Source organism: Ptiloglossa arizonensis, chromosome 12 (genome assembly GCF_051014685.1).
Source record: "Ptiloglossa arizonensis isolate GNS036 chromosome 12, iyPtiAriz1_principal, whole genome shotgun sequence".
NCBI lineage: Eukaryota > Metazoa > Arthropoda > Insecta > Hymenoptera > Colletidae > Ptiloglossa > Ptiloglossa arizonensis.
This window is the reverse complement of record NC_135059.1, coordinates 2,661,925-2,681,030: the sequence shown is the minus strand read 5'-3', so window position 1 is coordinate 2,681,030 and position 19,106 is coordinate 2,661,925. Positions and strand designations below refer to the sequence as shown.

General features: G+C 39.6%; 1 protein-coding gene across 3 annotated transcripts in view; it reads right to left on the bottom strand.

Moving 5' to 3' along the window:
• Positions 1-19,106, bottom strand: part of Mdy (diacylglycerol O-acyltransferase) — a 243,134-nt gene that overhangs the window by 129,902 nt on the left and 94,126 nt on the right. For all 3 annotated transcript variants that reach the window (XR_012993772.1, XM_076324416.1, XM_076324417.1), the window contains exon 4: positions 10,973-11,025. Coding sequence is in view for 2 of the 3 variants with exons in the window: in XM_076324416.1 (XP_076180531.1) it covers positions 10,973-11,025 (53 nt within the window). In the remaining variant the exon portion in view is untranslated. The remainder of the gene's footprint in view (positions 1-10,972; positions 11,026-19,106) is intronic.

The window sequence follows — 19,106 nt, the reverse complement described above, 5'->3', positions numbered from 1 at the left end:
AATTAATACGAAACTTCTTTTATAGTTGTAGCTAGGGTTTTTTGGACTCATTTTCCTTTTTTTTAGACATTTAATTTTATTGATACTATTCCCTTATTTCGTTACTATTATATTACGTTGCTTACAGTTTAAGCAGAATCAACGATCGAACTAATACGAACATTCGTATATTTTTATACGATATATGTAATTTATTGTATATTATATGTATAGATATAAAATTTTATTGATACTATTCCCTTATTTCGATACTATTATATTACGTTGTTTAAGCAGAACCAACGATCAAACTAATACGAACATTCGTATATTTTTGAGTTAGGTTTCTTCGTCCAATTTCCTTTTTTGTCAATACTATTCGCTTACTCTGACAGCATTATATTCCTTTATTTACGTTAAATAGCACCAATGATTCTAGATATAAATCACGGTAAGCTTTCAAGTATTGCTTCTATTTTTATGCAATGTAACGTCGCATCGACGATAAAGCCATTAACGACTTATCGACGCGGTTTCTTTCGCATTTGACTTGCTAAAAAGTGGCGTTTCTTTTAGATAATTAAGGGTACGTTTCGTCTGTTCTTGGAATATCAGCGCAGTGTTTCCATTTATTCTGTATTTTCGTACGTGTGTCCATTAAGTTGGAAAGTAAAATGCGAAACGATAGACGACCAAAAGAACGTCACGACGTTCATTAAATACTATTTTTACCCGCGCAATATGCGTTAATCGGACCTCGTGTAAACGAAAAATAGAAAATGAAATCACTCGACCGAATACTCGTAATGCGATTACAAAGCGTGGATTTGCGATCGGAAAAATTATGCACTCGTCGGACGCTCGTGAATCACCGCGTGTTATTACGGCATTTGGAAAATCAGACGCGCGGAGATATCGTGCATCCGGTGATTCGGTACAAAATTTTACCACCACCGACAAATGAACAACGTTAACGTAAACGTACAAATAGCTGATCATTTTGGAGAAACTCGTCGCAAAAACTTGCACGCCTCTTTCAGTTCTTACGGAACAGTTGCACCGAATTTGTATAAATTATCGGTACAAAATTTTACCACCACCGTCAAATGAACAACGTTAACGTAAACGTACAAATAGCTGATCATTTTGGAGAAACTCGTCGCAAAAACTTGCACGCCTCTTTCAGTTCTTACGGAACAGTTGCACCGAATTTGTATAAATTATCGGTACAAAATTTTACCACCAACGTCAAATGAACAACGTTAACGTAAACGTACAAATAGCTGATCATTTTAGAGAAACTCGTCGCAAAAACTTGCACGCCTCTTTCAGTTCTTACGGAACAGTTGCACCGAATTTGTATAAATTATCGGTACAAAATTTTACCACCACCGTCAAATGAACAACGTTAACGTAAACGTACAAATAGCTGATCATTTTGGAGAAACTCGTCGCAAAAACTTGCACGCCTCTTTCAGTTCTTACGAAACAGTTGCACCGAATTTGTATAACCTTGCGCCATCTGTTTCTTTACTGTCTTCGAAAATTAAAAACTTTCCATATTTGGGATACCTAATTGTATCGAACCTTCCGCGAAAACTGTGAAACGGTTGACACCTGCAGTTGAAAATTTTACTAATTGATTCGTTTCTGACTCGATAGTTGTTCTCTAGTGATGATGAAGAAAGGATGTAAAGAAAGTAAATATTAAGATTAAGAGCATTGAAAAAGAATTGATTCGTTTCGACGAATGAAATTGTAAACAGTAGCATTTTCCGAACAAAGAATTAGACAAGTGTAATTAAACGTATAAATGAGTATTTTTAAAAAAACATTTCACTGCCTGATCTAAAAGTCGAGCATCGACAGAACTTGAACATTCTTCAAAATCGAAACTCAATAATTGCATCAGTTGATCACAGACGTACAAAGATGTTCCAAATGATAACGTTTCGCTGATACAAGTATGGAAGAAAATGAAATATATTTTTTCAAACATCCTTAAATAATTATGAAATACGACACCTCTTTCGCTGCAAAGATTTACCGTTACTACACACAATGCAATTGTTCAGAAACAAATGTAAAAAGAATTGCAGACACTGTGGTCTGCCCCATGATGTTTTTTTTTTTTTATCACGAACATGATCACCGAGGCTTTTATTTTCATTCGTTTTTCCTAAGAGCGACAACTATCGGATATTTTTACCGGCATTATTTAAACACATCGTTCAGCGGGTTTAATAAAGCATCGCGTGTGCCGATGCGATCCCGCGATATAAACACCGCGATACGACGTGTAAACAAACACGATGAAACACTTCCATCTGATAGAAAATATTCCGTGGCACGCTTTCGCGTTATATTTTCCACCGATGGCCTTAACATTTACTTTGCCTAACGTTCACTCGTAGCCGGATCGTTGACCAGGGAAAAGGGACGAAGAAGGGCCGTTGATTACGCGTTCAACGTACACGCGAATACGAGACTCGAAATGGACAGTTTCACTGAAATTTCGCGAGATAAAGCCACGGTTTTTTTAAACTTCGCGCGGTCGTAAATCCGCCGCCATTATACGCGAGCGAATTGACTCTCTCGACACGTTCACGATCCCCTAATTCTACGGGGCGAGTCAGGGCGTTTCTGAGTTCAATGAATATTAACCCGTGCGAGTAAACCGCAAACTTTTCGAAAATTGAATAGGTATGGGACTTATGCGACAATACGTATCGTTCGAAAAAGTAAAAAGAATAAATTAACCCTTTGAACTCGAGAGGAGTCAACTCGAGGTCACCACACAATTCAGTGTACTTGTTCCAATTGGGGAAAATTTCGTTACTTGAAATTTGAAATTGGAAATTAGGTATTACACTTTTTTAAGATGTAAACATATGTACGTCGAGTATTGGAACAAAAATGTTGCATTGCGTATTAATTTTTCCAATTTAAAAGATTTCATCGAGGCGCCAGTTTCAAGTAGCAAAAACGCTTCGAGTGCAAAGGGTTAAATGAACGAAGGAAAGCAAAAAATTAGAAAAATTAACGAACTGGTCACGTAACAAAGTTCGTTACATTTTACAACAGACTTTACTCCAAGTGAGATTTAAATGTTTAATACGGCCGGTACAATAGTTTTATTACTGAGACTTCGACAGGGAACATTTATCAAGTGTCGATGAAACTTTGGAAATTCTTAGAGGTGAAAATAAAGTCGTGAAAAACCATCTGAACTTTCATTCTCTGATACTGAAAAAGCTCGATTTGCGGTACTACGAAGATACGCTATTTATGTTTCATACTACGTGTTCAACAACAAACCATAACCCAATGACGGTATTTCGTAAATACAGTTCATAAAAAATAACCGAGTTTTCGACTTATTCTTAATAATTTCGACTAAACGAATCATCGGTACAATTTCCAACCAATAATCCGATCCATCTCTCTCTCGTTTCTTAAAACGCAATCTTGAACACCGTAACAATCATTTTCAAAATACACAAAATTTGTATACTTTCCTCCTCGGACCTTACCAAACAACCAGAACTCGACTCGTTATTTTTCACTCGTGTAAAATTTGTTCAGTCCGGTACTAAAGGGTCTAAAGGAGTCTTCTAACGATGAAACAAAACGAAACAAAAGTGTTACTTCTCCGCTTCGCTGACTCGTTAGTAACCCGAGTCATCGTCTGGCTCCGTTGTGTCCGGTAGTTTCAGGAAGCAGCGGGGGATGAGACAACTTTCTAACAACCAAGTGGACAAAATTCGCGAACAGCCCGACGAACGTTACCGTGGCTCGTATCTCGTGATGCTGCTGGAACCGTTTAATTTCAAACGTGGTGACAGAGACTCGATAATCGACGAACCTTCGTCGACGTGACGTAACCGAAAGGGCGCGTTTGTCCATCCCGCAACTAAACCGACGGCAACCGGCACGCCGGAGCAAATATTTACGAAGCGCTTGACCCAATTACACGGTACAAAAGAATACCATGAATTTCAAGCGAGGTCCGGCAAATTGCACAACTGAAACATTCATGGTTGTGTCGTTCGTTCGTTCGTCCGTCCGTCCGTGGCGTTTGTACGGAGGGCCACGAAGCAGGCCCCGGGTTCGTCTTCGCGCACAAAGAGGAACGAGCCAGCCATAATAACTCACCGCGCCGCGAGCCTTTGATCGCGTCGAACGAATACAGGACAGAAAGGAATTAACAGGAAATGGAATTCCGGGCTGATAGAATTAACAGGACATGTTAATCGAGACAAATGGATCTATCGAGATAATCAGCCGAGGTAAAAGCCGCGCTAATACTCGACCGTAAAACCGTGACATTACTTACGACACGTTCACCGCCTCGTCACTCTCTCTTTCTCTCTCGACGTTAATAAAAATCCGGGCATTTGCATTTTAATTAGTACGACGACGACAAGGACGACGACGACGCTTCGATCGTGCGTTTGTTCTTCTTTTTTTCGCGCGAACTACCCTGTACGCTTTCACACGTCAGTGTTTCGGATAGAGTAACAGGGATGAGAACGGATCGTCGTCTATCGACGCAAGATACAGGACGGATCGAAAGTCACCTCGGCTCGTGTTAGTTTTGAGGATTAATTTACCATGTATTATTCATACCCGATGATTATTCGTATCGTCGGATTATTCACACAACGTTGTTATTATGCGATCGTCATTAGCCAAATTATTACTCGATTAGCGAACGTCGATTAATCAGTGTATGGTAATTATCAAGTTCAGCAGGCCGCGTTTGCTGTTTGCAACGGCCAGCAAATCAGCTGCCAGAAGAATGCAATTTCGACCGGTGACTTCACCCGACATACTAATTACACGTTAAAATATATCGTTTGCGGGGAGAGCGCTCTGTGCATACGTCCCGTCGATTTTACGCGACAAAATTTCATTAAACCGCGGCGCCCGTATAAAACATAAATTCGACTATGGTCGTTTCCATAAAAGTCGGTCAATTTTCTGGAACAAGGAGCCTGCACGCGCGGAGGTTTATTCGACGCTTCTACCGCGAGTTTCGATCGTCTTTTTCTAAAAAAAAAAAAAATAAATACAACGATCGGACGAGCCTGTGGGGACACATCCATGTACGAGCTCTCAAATGGTAAATTTCGAGGTGTATAAAAATGTGGAACGATTGAAAAATTTTTGCCTAGGAAATTATTAAACGAGAAATTTAAACTGCTCTGGAAGATGTAAGTGGAATTCTCTATTTCGGTTTCCAATGTTCCAAAAGGGAAAATGTTCCAAGAGGGAAAATGTTCCAAAAGGGAAAATGTTCCAAAAAGGAAAATGTTTCAAAAGGGAAAATATTCCAAAAGGAAAAATGTTTCAAAAGGGAAAATGTTCCAAAAGGGAAAATGTTCCAAAAGGAAAAATGTTCCAAAAGGGAAAATGTTTCAAGAAGGGAAAATGTTCCAAAAGGGAAAATGTTCCAAAAGAGAAAATGTTCCAAAAGGAAAAATGTTCCAAGAGGGAAAATGTTCCGAAAGGGAAAATGTTCCGAAAGGGAAAATGTTCCGAAAGGGAAAATGTTCCAAGAGGGAAAATGTTCCGAAAGGGAAAATGTTCCGAAAGGGAAAATGTTCCAAGAGGGAAAATGTTCCAAAAGGGAAAATGTTCCAAAAGGGAAAATGTTTCAAGAGGGAAAATGTTCCAAAAGGAAAAATGTTTCAAGAGGGAAAATGTTCCAAAAGGGAAAATGTTCCAAAAGGGAAAATGTTCCAAAAGGGAAAATGTTTCAAGAGGGAAAATGTTCCAAAAGGAAAAATGTTTCAAGAGGGAAAATGTTCCAAAAGGGAAAATGTTCCAAAAGGAAAAATGTTCCAAAAGGGAAAATGTCCCAAAAGGAAAAATGTTCCAAAAGGGAAATTTTTCCAAAAGGAAAAATGTTCCAAAAGGGAAAATGTTCCAAAAGAGAAAATGTTCCAAAAGGGAAAATGTTCCAAAAGGGAAAATGTTCCAAAAGGAAAAATGTTCCAAAAGGGAAAATGTTCCAAAAGAGAAAATGTTCCAAAAGGGAAAATGTTCCAAAAGAGAAAATGTTCCAAAAGGGAAAATGTTCCAAAAGAGAAAATGTTACAAAATGGAGGAATTGTTCGCTATTCCCGAAACTCTGCTAACACCGGGATAATCTAAACTCGTTATCAAATTTTTCGTTTCTTGCATTAACAATACACGAATTTGTGAAAAAAAAGAATTCTATTTGTAGAAGAAGCCTGTATACGCGATATCTTAGCTGTAGGAAGTATCATCGAGTACCGTTCCTTCAAATCTGCAAACACTGTGTGTACCAAACTTGATCGTTCGCGACCGATGTACTTTCAAATCAAAGAGAAATACGATACCAGGTGACTTGAAAACGTCCGATCTACTTTCAGATTAAAGAGAAATGCGATACTGGACGTTCATCGACTATTTCCACAGTAAACTGGTTAACCGACAAGTCACCTGATCCAAACAAAGAACTTTACTTGAAAATAATTCGGACGGGAGAAATAATGGTTTGAAACCGACAGCGTAACAATGTGACTAGTTGACTTCAGAATATAGACTGCTTTATTCGAGAATTTGACGAGTTTATATACAATTGCTATCTTAAAGAATAGTACAAGCGGAAAAGTTTCACACGGTTGGTTTTCGGGCTAACTCTTATCAAGAGGATTTTCGTCTAATTCGAGCTTGAGAATCGGGATGCACTGTTCCGGGTGGTCCGAGATGACAAAACCATTCGTAGAAATTAGATATCGCGAAATTCGTCACAGTAACAATATTGTGATGGTACGAGTACTAGCGGACTGTGATCAAAATGAGCATATAAACGCAATTGTGCCTTCATCTAGTCGATGGACGGTAATGTCACGTAATAATGAAGGATTTGATAGAAAAAATGTTGATCTCCAACGGGAGATCGAACTCTTTATTATTGTCTTCTGTATTACACTTTAATTGCGGTACCGTCGGTCACAGATTCGTGCGGATCTAATCACGGGTCTAGACTGATCTGTCTCTTATGTGTCGGCTTTTTATATCTCTTCCTGTCCTGAGTGTCCTGCGTTACGTAATGACGCACATTATGGGAACGGAAAGAGTCTCGTGAATTATTACGGGAACGTATGCAAAATGAATTTCGGTTATCAGCGATCTCGTACGGAGTGTCATGCGTTGTTATGGGAACGTGTGCGAAAAGGAGTGTTACCAGTTTTTGGTATGGTTACAGTAACACCGCGAATTGTACGTCTCGCTCGATCTTGAAACGACTAACGTCGAACCTTCTCGTCTTCGACCAACAGCGAACAATGACTGTAACGCATCAGGGTTAGACTTACAGTCTACGACTATAGTGGAGATCCAAACGCAACTGCGTCTTCTTCTCGTGGTAATCTCGCACGCGTAGAAGCGTTCATCGGAGTTATCCCCGCGGATTTCGTTCGATCGCCTATGTCGGTGGTCGTTCTCTCGAGAAATAGGATCGGTGGTGGCTGGGGGCAAACCTCTGATAAAACCTCGAGAATCTATGAACGGTTCTCGAGTCGCGACGACGCCGAGAACGCGGACGTGGATCTCTGCAGCAGTGATCGATCGCGCGCCGCGGTCCCCGCGGAACAGGAGCCAGCACGAGGGATGTTTACGCTGACACGATACCGCACGGCAGCCGTGTATTTGCGCCGCCGCCGTGGGGGAATATACGATATAACGTATATAGACATTAGCCAGAGCATCGCTAATTCGCGTCGACGTAGAGGCGAACCGGGCTTTGCAACGTAATCGTCACGCTACGCCGATCATCAAACCCTGGCTGCGCGTTTCATCGGCCGGCTAGACCATCTTTATGGCGCTACGATAAGGGAAGACCGCTGGATCCGACGTTAAACTCGCCATTATCGGTTCACATAATGTCCCATCGTATATGACACCGTCGCTCTTCTTTCGACGAAGAGAAAAATACCGCTGGTGTTACCCGCGGCCACGTACCCGAACAATTCAATCGATTCGACCGTGAAACCTTTATCGTCTCGACTTATCATCGTTCGTACGACGCATCAATTTATACGGATTGTTCCTCCGGTTCGAGGGAATCTTTCGAAAGAATCGTTTTTTGTTTTTATTGTTTTTTTCTAGCGCGGTAAAGGCAAAGAAGACACGAGTTAATCGATAGTCGAACTTCAAAGGCCTGTATTTTTTTCATTTTTAAGATTTCTTTTACCGTAATTCGGGTTATAGTTATTGTGACGCTAATATTTGTTTTTTTTTTTCGTTTCGTGTAAGCAAAATGACAGGAATCATGAGATACGTTTGGGCCAGTTTGATACGAGAGGTCAAACGGAATGTCACTCCTCCGATTTTGTAACTTCTACCAAAGGTGTATCTCTGAATTGAAGAATAACGATGAAAATAGTTTACTAGTAAAATTTATCATAATTGCTAGTAAAAATCTTACTTAAGTCTATAGAAGTGCCAAACGTCGATTCTTCAATTACGAGCAATTTTTATCGCACATTTTCGATACGTATTCACTGCTGGAATTAATTACAAAATCTACGATATTAATTAACCCATCAAATTACTGAAGAAGCTAGTATAACGCAATTAATTCACCGGTGAACTTTTCACGGATCTCTGAATCCTTTACCAGCGTTAAGTGTAATCATTTATATAGTACGCAGAAGATAAATTTCATTTCATTTTAACTGTTCATAGGTTAAATAAATTGAAATTCGTTCCGTGAACTGTACTATAGTTTAAAGGAGATCCCACGACCGCGGTGATGTTTAATTGATATCGACATGTACTCGCTCCGAGTTGGAATCTAGCATTCGTCCGTACCCGTCGCGCGTCAACTTAATAATGTACAAGCTAACTCGAGCGAGAATCAACAAGCTTTCGCTTTATAAACATTGTTTGATCCACGAGTTTTCACAGAATGTATCATTTATACCGATCTGACTCGGTGCAAGACGTTGCCTCGAGTTAGATTGATTTTCCAACCGATCTGATCGGCACTTGGATATTTAGATCAGAAATGGATGACACCTTTGGATATAGTTCTTAGTCTTTCGATGCAATTATTAATCTTTGGACGTAGCTTTTGGGTGTTTTATACGTACTGTTGAATTTCCAATATTATTTAAAGATGATGCAACAAAAATCGTCTCTGGTAGCCGTGTGTATGTATATGTATATGCATGTGTATACATAGAATCTTTTAGAAGATTCTATTCTACGAATAAGTTATGTTTATTAAAGAAAATAAGAGTTTGTTCGTTACTATGACAAACTACGATTCGCAGTTAGTTTGAAAGCCGATCTCGTAAAGAACGCAGCGCAAAATATACCTTCCGGAATATTAACAAATTTTGATTTATTAATAAAATGAAAATACCGAGCTATTATTAAATTGCACGCATAACCCAAAATTCCAATACGTACGAATGGCTTGAAATTTAAATCAATAAAATTGAATAAGAAATTTAACTACAGATTCAACTAAACCTACAAAATTTCAACCAACAAATTGAGAAATACAATACAAAAGGTGTCTCATACGGAAGACCATACTCAGTCCAACGAGTCAGTAAAGAAAAAAAAATGTCGCGTGAAATTCGTATGATAGAAAAAAACAAACTCTGAATTTGGTCTTACCTCGCCTACGTATCAAACACACGCATTTGTTTACATCTGCTGACTCGTCACCTTGAACCGAGTATACTCAGTTGCGCTTCGTACGTCGACTGCTAAGGATCCCCTACCACCTGGAAACCCGAAGTAACCCGAAGTAACCCGAAGTAACCCGAACTAATCTAAACGTTGATGACGTCACGATAGCACGCTCTCCAGTGTCGCCGCGAGGCCCGTGATTCGATCGGCTCGAGAGGAAAGCGATGAAAAGAGAAGGGGAGTCAAGGTCAACTAAATACGAGGAAAAACAAGGAATCATAGACCATAATTGTCGTCACCACCCTAGTGACAACCTGCGTGCATAAAACGATGCGTATACAATTCCTCTTTCTCCTGTATCATTTTCCTTTACAGAATCTCGGTAAATTTCCCACGCGTTAACTGTACAAGTGTCTCTGAACTTTCGTTCGACGGTTCACGTCTGTTGATTTTACGACTCCGCTTCGATAGCAACGTAACAATTTCCACGTTCGTTACAATAGCAGGAATGAAAAATTGAATTTCATCCGGGTAATTCTATCGCGACAATTATCGCGTCGGCTCGCTGCTCGGTTCGTTCGATCGAGAACGTTCGCGGTCGGTCGACTGTTTGCTGGAAAAATAAAGGAAGACCAACGACGACGACGACGACGACGACGACGGGCCCGTTAACGTTTCGCGTCGATCGGTGGACCGGTGACGCGGAATCGACAACTCGGTGATACGTTGTGTAAAAGTCGCTCCCGGACCGGAAGCGGTGCTCGGCCGCCGATACGAGAAAAATACAACACGACCCCGTTCCCGTCCTCGTCGCTTGTCCTCGTTCGCCATTTTTACCCACGGCCGTGCAAAGTTTTCACCGGCGACGCCATATGCCCAGGATATTATTATTAGTTTAGTTCAGCTGCGCTCGCGCGCCTCTCGCAAGAAGCTGAAGAAAAAAAAAACGAACGAACCAACGAACGAACGTGGCAACGCCACGAAGGATGAAAAATATTTTCTCAACTTTCGTGTCATTTTCCTTAACGTCCGCTCCGCTGGACCGATTTCGACATTGTTCGCTTGATTTACCTTTTTTCACCCCCGCCTCGTTTCCTTTTTTTCTTTCTTTGTTTCCACCGGAGGTCCGTGCGGTAAAAAATAAAAACTGCACGGACATTACCACGCTGACGGGGGAAAGTTTTTTAATATCCTCGCGCGTCTCCCGTTATTTGTATATTAGCACTGGAATATATTGCTTTCGCGTAGTTTCGTACCACCTCTGTACTGCCCGCCCGCGCATCGGTGGAAAACCATACCCGAAACAACTACTCACCACCGACAATCCCTTTTCGATCAGCAGACAAAGGCCCACGGGCACCGTGGAATCTGTAACAGAAGAGAAAAGAAGAGATCGAAAATATCATTCGTTGATACCACGGACGGAACAACTCTACGGAATTGTTAACGATTCACAGGTAACTTCTCTGAAATGTCACATCTGTCCTTCGTCGCTCAAGTTGGACAGATTTCTCGAAATGACAAATTTCCGAAAGGTCGGTCACCCGAGCGGTCAAACGAACGAGAAAGCGACGAGTACGTCACACGATGTGACATTCCAGAGGGCAAACGAAAGGCCAGGAATAGAAAACGTGGAAGAGAGAGATGGAAAGTGAGAGAAGAGAACGAAACGGAGCTGAGGAAGGCTGTACAGCGGGGATAAACGCTACCGGTGATCGAGAGCCTCGCTCGAATGGTCGGGAGGGATAACAGAATAAAAAACAAAAAAAAAAGAAAGAAAAGGAAAAAAAGAAAGGGGCGAAAACCGATATCGAGCCACCAGCGACGAAAGCAACTCGGCGATAAATCAGCCAAAATAGCACTCGCTACAAAACGGAAGTTCGATTGAACGTCGTGTACCTGCGAGTTAACGCGAAGCACCGGGGGCAGGGTGGAGGCTCTGGAAAACTGTAACAGCTTCCGGATCGCGTCTTCGACCATTCTCGCGATAGATAAAAAGTACGGGGGTTTCGTAAAACGTATCTTTTTACTGCGCTTCGTGACAACCGTTGAAAGCTTACGGTGCCGGCAACGAGAACCATACGATTGTACACCGATGGTGCTCGGCCAATTACATGCCGGAGTATTCAACGAATACACGGTCGCGATTACTTGTCAGATTTTTTTATTTCGATACTGGACACTTTGGTCATTCAAATATTCACTGAATAGAATTCGAACGGTACTATAATCAGTTTTGAGACAGTTTTATTTACGTTTGTGCATTCAAAATTAATAAGTACGGTATTTTAGATATCGAAATTCGTTACGGATGAATAATAAGTGAAGCAGTGAAACTGATACAATATTTGCGGATTGTTTTATTTTTGATGATATTAAATAGTATCGAGAAGATACCGATTTTGGTATCGATGAGTATTGGAAAGTATCGATTCGAAGAATCGATCGTATACGGTGCTACGTATCGATACTTTTTATTTAGATCTCGAAAGAGTTTGATACTAAATGAAACTTTCTAGGTACGACGGTTATTAAAATTATACAAAAAATGTATTATGTACTGAAATGGGTTATAAAGAACGCTCTTGAGCAACCAATAATGAAATAACTTTTTTAAAAGTTTCATTACTGAATCTGAATTCCGTTCTCCCAGAACTCGCTGCAGTTCTTCGCTAAACAATGCAGAAAGAACTTTGCACCACAATTTGTGGAAATAGTATGCGATTAATAATTAAAGAAAAAAGAGAGAACCTTCTGACGTTACGGCTGTCTGACAAACAAATCGTAACCGCGCATGAAACGAAATTAAACGATTTCGTTGAAACTGAAAACTCGATTCAATATTCAAAATAGTAATTTGTTAAATCACAGTTAAATCTAATTAATTGAGTCGTGTAAATCAGAAAACATTAAACAGATCACTATTTTGAAATATTAAACGACCTTTTTTAACGTGATTTTTGAATGAGATCGTGCGATTGGAAGATGTTCCATTTGAACAAAAATGACGTTTAACATTGTACAATGTGTACTATTACTTTTAACGTAAAACGAAAAAGAAGTAGAACAATTTATTGTGTAAAAAATTGAAGAAGCAAAGGAAGAAAATAAATGTGACTAAATCTGATCCGAAATTAGCAATACGCGAAAACAAGATTTCTTATCATGCTACACTGAAAAAGAATCGAATAACAAAAGAACGCAAGAGGAAGCTCACGCGGTTGACATTTTTCGAAATACAATCTCACGTGGAACTTGAAATTTTTCGTCTTCCCCGGTATTCGAAATCAACCGACAGCCAGGCAGAAATGAACGACAATTGAAACATCTGTAAAATAAGAATTCCATTCCGCGTTCGTTCTTTTATCAGTCCCTAAACTGTTTTCAGAATCCACGGAGCCAGGACACTCCGGTAGATTATACGAAATTCGACGCAGACGAGCATGATAGCGCAGGTATAGCCGTACGATTTCATTTCAAGCGGTTCGTCCCCGTATTCTTCGAAGTATCGTCCAACCCCGGATAAAATATGGCGAAACTTAAATAAGTTTAAGAGATGCAACCGTACGATAGGCAAACTCGTGAAATTGGGAGCCGCGGGATCTTCCTGGAAACAGGTCATAGTCTTCGAATGCGCCGGCATAAATTCAAAAATAAAAGTATTCGTTGCATTCGGAATAGCGACGCGAATGTTTAAACTATCGCGTTCAATTTACCGACGTTTACCGAATATAAATATAAAAAAATTTTCCAATCGTGCACCCTGTGTACTTTGGTTATTTACTTGAAATAGTCAACAGTTTCCACGATTAAGACCGGCTGTATTTAAATATTCCGCTTGTAGTCGGAACGAGATTAAATGGCCGCTCAAGGTCACGGAGGCGGAGCTACCTCCTACCGTTGTCTCTCTGTGTACATAGGCCTGTAATTGCACATTTTCTATCCATCAATTAGGCAGACTGCCGTGCTATAAAAACTCTGTCATTTGGACATTGTTTCAAACAGAGTGTTTCACAACAGAGACAAATAAAAACGTCAGTTGGTGGGCAAAAGTGACCGCGAGCGATCAATTGGTTTTGTCTCGAATATAAAATTACTATGTATATATTGTGATCAAGTATGATCAATATTATTGTCGCGCTAGTTGTACAAAGTGTCTCACCATATTTAATCACGATCTCGCTCGATTTTAACAATAAGAAAAAATAATTTGGGAAAAAAATTGTACGCTTATCGTAATATTTCCTTCTTCGGAAGAAATAACATTTTCCTTTGATAGTTTGTTTTATTATTAAAAACATGTAAGGTATTTTCGGTGATTAAATTACGCACGGTACCTTGTACGTGTTGCTAATTTAAATTCCACAATAATAATACCGCTACTCTGGATTCAGAGTGTTGAATCTCGTATAACGATCTTGATATTACCTGGTGTTGAATAACGAAAAGCCAAGAAGGTGGAAGCATTGACTTTCCATCGCTTCGGCAAAAAGATTCAAGCACCCACTTGTGGGTGTAATATTAGCGTTACCGGGAAATGTAAAGTAGGCAATTAAAAACAAATTAGGAGCAATTAGAAGCTTTTCAGCAAAAAACCAGAGTATCTAGACAGCGCTGTAACTTTCTTCTATTTTATGCACGACTCGGCGTCGACGTATTATCATTCGCGATCGAATTCACGCCCGAACTAATAGCAAACGTCAAAGAAATGACATCTGAAAATTGAAAGAGCATATAACCGGCGAGACGGGAGTGAACCAGAAGTATTCCGGTTAAACTTCCGTCAATTTCCGATTAGTCATCTGCATAGTGAGCGAAATAGTTCAACGAGACGGTTCACCGTTCCATTTCGGTGCAACAAACCTCCGAATTGACGAGTATATCCGTGCAGCTTACAATTATGCGGTTCAATTGTTTTTCTTCCTTTTCGTTCGATTAAAATATTGACGTGTGCAGTTTTCCCAGCCGAGATGCGTCAAAATAAATTATACTCACGGATTCGAATCGATATCGACGTCCGACCGAAATGGAACCGTGCTTAGAGTTCAACATTGTTCCAATAATTTTTTATGAATATTTATGTAAAATTTGTACAATAATTTTTGCTAAATATTCATTAAAAATTATTGGAACGAGTGAACAAATAACATTGCTGCAATTTTTAACGAATATGTACCTAAAATAATTCTACGACTGGATGAATAATTACTCGCCTCGAAAATAATTACACGAGATGGAAGCAATAAGATGAACACGAAAGGGTCGAAAGATTTTTAATTACACGTTGTTGAAACATTTCGAAAATGATTCGGATAATTTATAATTAAAAATAGCCCGAACAAGATAGACGTTCATTTTTATCGGAATATCAACATCGTTCGATTGGTAATATTCTCTTGTTGAAACGATTAAAACTATACAAATTTTAAATTTTATTGTAAAGAGTCTACGGACGTAACGATTTATCATACGAAAAATGTACAAATATTGTCGATGAGATTACTTAAACGATCATTTTTAAATGTACCGTTATTGTACATTTTTTCATAGAACAACGACCGAATGCACCATGTGTATCGGTTCAGGAACCAATGAAAATAAACCGTGTAATAATAAAATAGAAAACAAACAGATCCAGATACTATTTAATTTAACGATACATCATTAATCGAAACAGGAGGATAAATATTTGCATTGGCAGACTAAAACTTTAAAGGGTAGTTTCAACCCTTAGACTCAAATTATCAACGATAAAACAAATACGCATCCCTTATTTTTGGCCACTCTACAAACTCGCAAAGTTTCATCAAAATCCATTCGGAGACACTTACCGAATTTTTCTTCTTAAATTCAAGTGTCGTTACACGACACTTCGATGTTGCAAACTTTTCTTCGGACTTATTTACCACCAACCAAAGAAAAAATTACTCATTATTCGTATCCATTATCCGCGTACAATTACGTCCAATATTGATGAAAATCGAATGCGTGATCCGACAGAAAGATAAATTCGTTCGTCGGTGCACACAATACGTGTTCCTTCTCTATCAATATTTAATTTCACCCGATGCAATTCAACGTGTCAAATGGAGAGACGGACAGTCGTACGGGTTGTATGCGGTCGCGTAAAAACTTTTCGGCAACATACGTTATCACACGCTTTTGTCAAAAAGAATTTTGAACCTCGCTTATACAGCACTCGCAAAAAACGGGAAAAGAGCTCGATTGTTTCATCATGACCGACACACGTTCGTGTCAACTAATTACCAGGCTTTTTTAATTCGAACGCGTTTTACGAATTTCCAGAATTTTCCTGACCCGTACCGAGAAATTCGAACACGCGCTTTCATCACACTGAATTACACGCACGTGCACTCGCTCGAAGAAAAACAAATAAACTTGATCGACGAATCAAATATATGTATTGCAGTTAACGTTGAGGGACAAAAAAAATATACTAATTATAGCACCGTGGATTTTTTCAATGAATAACATTTAAGGTTTTCGCGTTGGTACGGAAAATGATTGAAATTTCAGAACGCGAACAATAATATTCCTTTCAATGCCGTTTAATTAAATTTGCCACAATAATTGCACGTGGATTTAATGCAAAATTAATTTTTTCTTTATTCGGATTGTATGTAGCTTTAGCAATTTATAAAATCCATTGTACCGATATCGGATAAAATTCCCCGAATTCATGATTCGTTGGTAATTTGTATAACTTTCGTTGTTCATTGTTTCATTGTTCCGTGGATCGTAAACAACGTAGGGCCAATAGGTAGATCCTTTGATTATGAAAGTACACATTTTCGAGAAAATAATTTGATTTATTTTTTAATATCAGTCATTTGTTGGCTTTCTTGGAGAGATATACAATTATTATATACTCATAAAGTCTTAAGTATCGTATAATTAAAATAATTATTTATGTAAATTATAATGACGCGATAAAAGTGACGATCTTTTTGTTTTAGGAGAAACGAAATGATCTAACATAAAACGGAAACAAATTTCAAATCACTTAAAACGGCGATGCTACATACTATCGTATATTTAAAATATTTAGTTTTAAATTTTATATTTCTCCATTTATTTTACTCTTCAATATTTAAGTCACCGAGCATAGCGTTTACTTGCTTATCCAACGACTACGTTCCCCAAGTTTACTCGAACAGGGAAGTGATTCATTGAAAATGATCAAATGCTGCAGGTATTTTACTTGCTTGATTGAACCGATTGTAACACTTGATTATTAAACATTTATTACAGTTCATGTGCACGCCTATTTAGGAAAGCATGTTTTTAGCTTTCCGCTCAAACATGTTACAAAATTCATTCCACGTGAAGGTTATATGAACTCTTTGACGTTACCCCTTCTCCTTTACGATACGCATGATGCTCGCGCGTGCGCTCACTGTCTGCGCGGCACAAGTGCGCAGAGTCACTACAACGTCGACCACACGGCCGTTCAGACGTACCCGTGCTTCGCGCACGTTCGATTTCGACGAAATGCAATTTAGTAAACGTCGAAACATTTAACGGTACGAATTTGACACGACAAAAGCCACAAACAGTTAATTCGATCAACGCTTCCAATAACAATATTATCGCTAGGGGGGATGTTTATAACAAGAGTTCTATTTGGATAAAGGTTTCGCCGATTTCTGTCACGAGATGTGTCGATAATCGAATAAACGTATCGGCTGGTCGGGTAGCATCGACGTATCGCCGTTCCAATCGCCGTTATTAATGGAAACGAACGATTCCCTGTATTTCAGAATACATCCGAATCCTTTTTCACTCTTCGACTCTTCTCAACGTTATGGAAAGGCACGGGAAGAAGGACGGAGAAAAAACGAATCCAACAGACATCGAGCACGGCTTGCTAATAGATATTAATGGAACCCCTTTCGCCGTGGAAATACGCTCGTTTTTTCGCACGAACGAAAAGGCATCTTCGTCGCATTGTCGCGATAACGAATAAAAGGAGGAAGCGGAAGCGGACGAGAAAGAGAGCGGTGAGGCGGCTGCGATAGACAAAGAGGTGCACTAACGAAGGAAGAATATGCTGTCGAGGCTCGCATCCGCTCCGACAAAATGAATTAAACGAAATAATAGCCTTTGATGAGTGCCGTAGAAGGAAGAAAAAAAAAAAGGGATTATCCATAGACGCAATACCATCGCATCGCGTTGCGTTCGCGAGCTCGATGTATTTGCATAACGCGTGGATCGCGCTTCGTAGATTCGAGTCCAAGTGCACGCGCCTCGCTTTGATCATTTTCGATTTTATTTGACCCACGCTGGAAACTTTACTTTCGCAACCGGGGCGTTTACATAGCAAACGCGACAAATATTTCGACGATACGCTATCGCCCGATCGAATGTTGTGACATTCGCGTGAAATTCGTTACAATATTGCCGATCTCCGCGCGTTTACGCTCGCAATTTCCTAGTCGGCGTTCCCGTCGCGCTTTTGTTTTCGCGTCTAACGCTGACAACACGACCAAATTTAATTCCCCCGCGAAGAATGTTCGAATGTTACTTTAATGAATAATTCAATTCGACGTTAAAATGCGACTGAAAGAATTTACGAGACAAAAAAAAAAGAAACACACAAGGCTCGTATAATTTCACCGCGCAGTTGCGTAAAAACGATTCTACGGAAATGTTACGATGACATGTCGGTATAATTATCGGTGTACGATAAATCGTATCGCGAATGGCTCGGTCCAATTACAAGGGAAAATTACCATTTGTAGAACGACAATATGGTGAAGATTCTTTAAAAATTCGGATAGACGAGTGCTACGGGTCACGAAGGAAACACTTAACCTTTTTTTGCTAGAACGCTTCCCGTTGAACTAGTTGCCGCGTCGAAAGTGAACACATTGTGCCTGAACAGTATTTAGATTTACGTCTTGCGTCTGAAAAAATTTGTGAAAGAAGAACTTGAAAAAATATCGAAAAACTACAAGTGAGGTATTTGTATAATAGTTTCTCAATAGACTTATTTTAATGAAACATCGAAAACTGCAAGTTCAAAGTAAATATACAGAGAACAGTGTCGAGTGATTATAGTCGCTCGTCGAATGTACTATGCGTTGCTGGAAAGATGATTCGCGAGATGACACAAAGGCAAGAGGGGTCCCTCACGGACTCTACTTAATCTCTAGATTTGACTCTCCTGTATCCACCACTATCGCACCGCTTAGTAAATAAAATCATTTCGAACGATAATACACTACGTAGCTAATCCACTACGACCAATTGTACTCGCATTCGTCCTATTTGTCAACTTTCCAGCAATTCCCAGTAAGTGGTATCTCGAAGAGAGGGACAACACCTGCCCGTCGTGTATTTACGAACGGTGTCTCGTAGAAAGCGATTATGGTCGTCCATTCTATCGAGTGGGTGTAATTCTCGCTCTATGAATTACAAAAGATTGC